General features: G+C 37.8%; 1 protein-coding gene across 1 annotated transcript; it reads right to left on the reverse strand.

Annotated features, from left to right (window-relative positions):
* Positions 1-3,812: 3,812 nt before the first annotated feature.
* LACBIDRAFT_311023 (uncharacterized protein) lies at positions 3,813-4,708 on the reverse strand (the record flags this gene model as incomplete). The annotated part of the gene is made up of 5 exons (XM_001887942.1): positions 3,813-3,953; positions 4,011-4,199; positions 4,263-4,412; positions 4,463-4,520; positions 4,611-4,708. 5 exons carry the CDS (start codon positions 4,706-4,708, stop codon positions 3,813-3,815), a joined length of 636 nt encoding a protein of 211 aa, XP_001887977.1.
* Positions 4,709-4,813: the final 105 nt, after the last annotated feature.

A 4,813-nucleotide genomic window follows, 5' to 3' on the forward strand; every position in this document is an offset into this window, starting at 1 on the left:
TGCAGAAAAGAAGGACCAATGTTGTAGATATTTGTTTACTTCCAGAAAAACTCTGGGAATTAGCATCTACAGACATCATGCAATGTTCATTTTAACATTTCTACCTACTTTTTGTATTATACACACTACAAACAATAATAGGGAGTCATTTTACCTCATTCCAACAAATATATTGAGTGAAAAATACATAAAATGGAGAATGAGTTCAAATTTACATTTTAGAGGAGGATATAAAATTTTCTAGCCCAGAGACTTTATGAAACTCATAACAATAGCAGGGAGATCCAGTGTTCAAAATATCTCTTCCTCAAGTTGTGAATTGCTTTCAGTAGGTTGCAGTCATTCAGAATTTCCCACTTTGTTACATCCCATTTTTGGCACTTGTCACAGTCAATTCCCTGCCTTATCCTGAGTTTTCAATTGTTCATCCCCAGACTTGGTATATACAATCTACACCTCCTTAGCTATATTTTATACACTAGAGCTTAGTTCTCAAAATGTTTGATTCTTGTGTTATAGCACCAACTTTGTCCAAAAAATGATCAGACAATCTTTTTGCCCAGTTAGTGTAGACTACAATTCTGATTATTCCCATATTTTATTGCTTTTTCATTTAGTATAGCTAAATCTTCTATGTTTGGAAATGCACACTGGACCCAGACAACAGCACATCAACATTGTCACCAACAGTTACTCTGATTTTTCATAAAGCATAGCCATATCTTCTATATTTGGAGATGTGCGGATTCTGAAAACAGCACCTGGCATTGTCACCAGTAATGACTATTTTTATCTATACTTTATTACTATTTTTTTACTTAAAAATGCCCATTTCTATATTTGGAAGTCTTCCCTAGACCCTGAAAGCAGTCACATACTCATCAGTTATGTTACTTATTATTTGGATCAATCCTGGGACTAGTCCTGTCTGGAAATCATTTTCTGGAGGCTCTACAAGCATAACTGCTCAGTATTTTTAACTAATTCTTTGATAGGCTCATTCAGGTTGACCAGAGGTATGTTCTGGCTACCTCTCCAGTTAGTGCATATTTTTTTTTTCAGATGCCAAAAATGGCCTCCAGAATAAAAACCTTCTCAAGGCTCCAGCTTTCACTGAAATTAGTCCATACTAAGGGAAGTGTAACACAACTACATAATGTAAAAGAATACACAAATACATTTGAGGTGCAATAGATTCTTAGAAAGAACCAGAAAAATGAACCAACCTTCATTCTTTTTGCACTCAACTGTACATGAAGACCAAATATGAAATGGAAACTCATCAAATGTTTCATAGTAATCACTGAGTTTGTGATGGGCATCTGTGAGTTCTTTCATCAGATGTGGTGATGTGGAGTAGGGAAGGGATCAGTGAGAAGACTGTGACATGCAGGAGTGAGGAAAGTGCAATCGGACATGCTGACAAGATGCATGAACACCTAAACAACACACACACACTAACACCTTAAACACTTATCACCACAGGTACATGCTCAGTGCTTTGGTTTTGGGTTCATACAGTAAATGGAATTACCACACTTGTTTTGTTAGAACTTAAAGTAGAAGTTCAGGGAAACAATTCTGTATATTTTTTAACACTTGTCTAAGTCTAATAGACCTTTTGGAACAAATGATATTGTTTTTATGTGCAGGCACAAGTATAGAATTCAAAACTTAATAGTCTTCGAAGGGAAACAGCTTTTATTGGGGCTATCTTGGTGTTCTGGGATTGCATTCTAACTATATGTAAAGAAATGACAAGGTAAATGTGCTTTATAGACTTTTGTAACTCCCTTGAGCTTTTTTTATGCCTCTGATTCAATCCAAACTAGTCTTAAAGACTCTTCAAGCACTAGTGCTTGGAAGTTAGGTTAATTAACTGGAAAATAACCGAGACCAGACCGGACCGCGGTTAGTGGTTAGTCAATTCTGGAAATGAAATAACCGGTTATTTTGCGGTTAACTAACCGTTAAAAAACCGGTTATGACCGGTTACAACCGACCCTATTATACCCCTTCAAAACGCATCTAAAAGCATGAGAAACACTAAAAATCTGACAGAGTTATGGTCAAATCTCTAAATTATTGGCTAAAATAGTAGGCTTTCAAGAATATTATTATAAATTTGTCAATTCTTCACCGAATTTAGCGTTCTTGGGCTTGTTTTAAAGCTACGACGCATGGCAATAATGTTTACTGCAAGGAATATGAGAAATATACGCCGTTTTAATCGATTTTCTATTTTTTCGGTCCTAACCAGTTAGTAACTGCAACTAACCGGTTTTCATCGGTTATCTTCGGTCCAGTTAGGTTATTTTGGGTCTGGGAACGAACCCTAACCAGTCTCGGTCTCGGTTAGAGCCCCTGGGCACCCAATAACCTAACCTAACCGGACTTTCAAACACTATCAAGCACACTCACTTGGATTCCTTGGAAGTAGTAGAGAGCTCTCTTACTAACTGACAAGACAACCTTGCAAAAAGCTTAGTGATCCCCACTTAACACACTGGTTCTGGGCACACTTTACTTATGTCTGTGAAGAAAAGTCCTTTTAATTGATTAAAAACTTATCCACTACCTCAGATGGTAGTGTGTGGTCAACATGGGGGATAATTCCTTACATTTTAGCCTGTGCACATCCTCCTTTTATATTATTCTAAGATTTCTATTTTTAATTACATGTCTGTGCACAGCCCAATAGGTCAGGTCGATTTTATAATAGTTTTTAGTAAAGGTTTGAAGTAGCTCAGTTATGTGTGGCATAACTGAGCTGACTTCTTTTAAGTTTCATAGTGTTTTCTCTATTGTGGAAATGTGATGCATCAGTATTGATGCATACATGGAAATTGCTGTAAACAGTTTTCATGATTGGTTCACCCAAGGTAAACAGTCCACTTACTGATTTTCTTTCTATTATTAGATACTGCACATGGGTTTCGGACCACACAGCAAATTGTTATAGTTTTTCTCTTGGATCAACTCTGGAATATTTCACAAAGTCAAGTTTTCTTGGGTCAGTGATGCCATGATTTGTGATGTGTTGATGCACATGATGCATTGCAGCACATGACTTCTCAGATCATGCTTTGTAGCATGTTACCGAATGACTTCTTGTGTCAGGTACGCGTTGAGTTTCTACACTCGCACGTTTATCTTAGAATTAATATCTTTTAATCCATAGTAAGATGAGACCCTAGTTTGGTGTAAACTCCAACACCCTGTGATGAGGTGTCTTTACTCTAGAACACTCTGTAGTGTACTATTTCATGGTAGTGTAGCCTCTTATTAGACTTCAAGTATATTGAAGTGACCTGATCACGAACTGACCGCAATTCCTACTGTCTGAGGCATGCACATTTCTTGGATGTAGACTTTAATCAACTAGACCAGGCTGTGTCTAACAATCCTTGTGATCAAAGTGATTGTATTTTACTATAGAAGGTTTTGTAGGAGAAATTGCTAAAAATTCATATTTTTATAGGTGTATTGTTACACTCCATATCATTGGATTATATCTTGGAGGTCTTCTTCCAGCCAACAAAAAATAGCATGTATCAACAACAGCATGGGTGTCTGGGTAGCAGACATCTGTGTAGTAGCTGTCCAGAAAGACTTGAGCCAGGCAGTGACCAGATTGATTGAGTCCCAGTCTTCATTGGAAAGTAAATACAGCCATAGGTCACTATGAAGATGGACAAAAGAGTCAATAGCTTTGCGATAATAAAGGGCATGTCCTGAAAGTTAATGATCAGTTTGAATATTTTAATTCAATTTAAAGAAGACATACACAACATTTGATGAGTCAACAACCATCAGGTCTTAACATCAAGGATGAGCATCAATGCAGACTTTTTCTCAGTCAGAAAGAGCTGCACATTCATCCTGTCAACTTCTTGATACCAATGTTGGTGACACTGAGGGCTTGCATGAACAGAGCATACAATTTTACAAAGCTGAGTGAGATTGCAGATTATCATCAGCAGAAGGCATTACACAATAGGCACTCTTACCTTGTAAACAGCCAACTGGATATCATTTGACAGGCTCTCATTGACAACATCACTATCTTCCCCTTCCATCTCCTGGGCTATATCCATGTCATAATCACACTCAACCTCCACATTTACCTCATCTTGATAGTTGGTGGCTTGAGCCTGAGCACTGTTGTCTTTTGATATGATTCCAATACCCTCAAGCAGCTATTTATATTTGGAGCCATTAATGCCAATGTATAAACCAAAGAAATTCACACTTGAACAGACCTTGATTGCCACAATATGAATTGTATGGGGCATACAGTGCATGCAGGACTTCTGAGCAGACAATTTGATGCCAGCAGCACAGCACCATGATTCAATTGCCTCCATTATGGTGTCATTGTTGCTTGCATTATCCATCATGATTGCCATAATCTGAGAAATGTTAGCATGTGAAAATAATGTTAGAATGGCAATTAACATACCCTATTCTCAATCCCATAAAGTTCCAATGTTGACCATAGAATGGCTGCCATGTTTTTGCTGGAGTGTGCTCCCATGAGCTCACAGAAATCAATCAGAAGCTCCTCTACTCTACATGGAAAATAAAAGTAAACATCGAAGGTAACTCACCATATTGTCCATTGTTTTTCACATAATGAGCAATATTTGCAGTACTTTACCCTCCCCCATGAGTTCCAGCAGACTCCCATAGAATGTCGGAATTCCATCTGGAGTCCGCCGGAATGGTAGGAATCTCAAATTCCAGTGGATTCTGCTGGATTCTGAATGGAATTCCAATGGATTCTGCCGGATTCTGAATGGAATTCCAATGG

Source organism: Laccaria bicolor, genomic scaffold, assembly GCF_000143565.1.
Source record: "Laccaria bicolor S238N-H82 LACBIscaffold_49 genomic scaffold, whole genome shotgun sequence".
NCBI lineage: Eukaryota > Fungi > Basidiomycota > Agaricomycetes > Agaricales > Hydnangiaceae > Laccaria > Laccaria bicolor.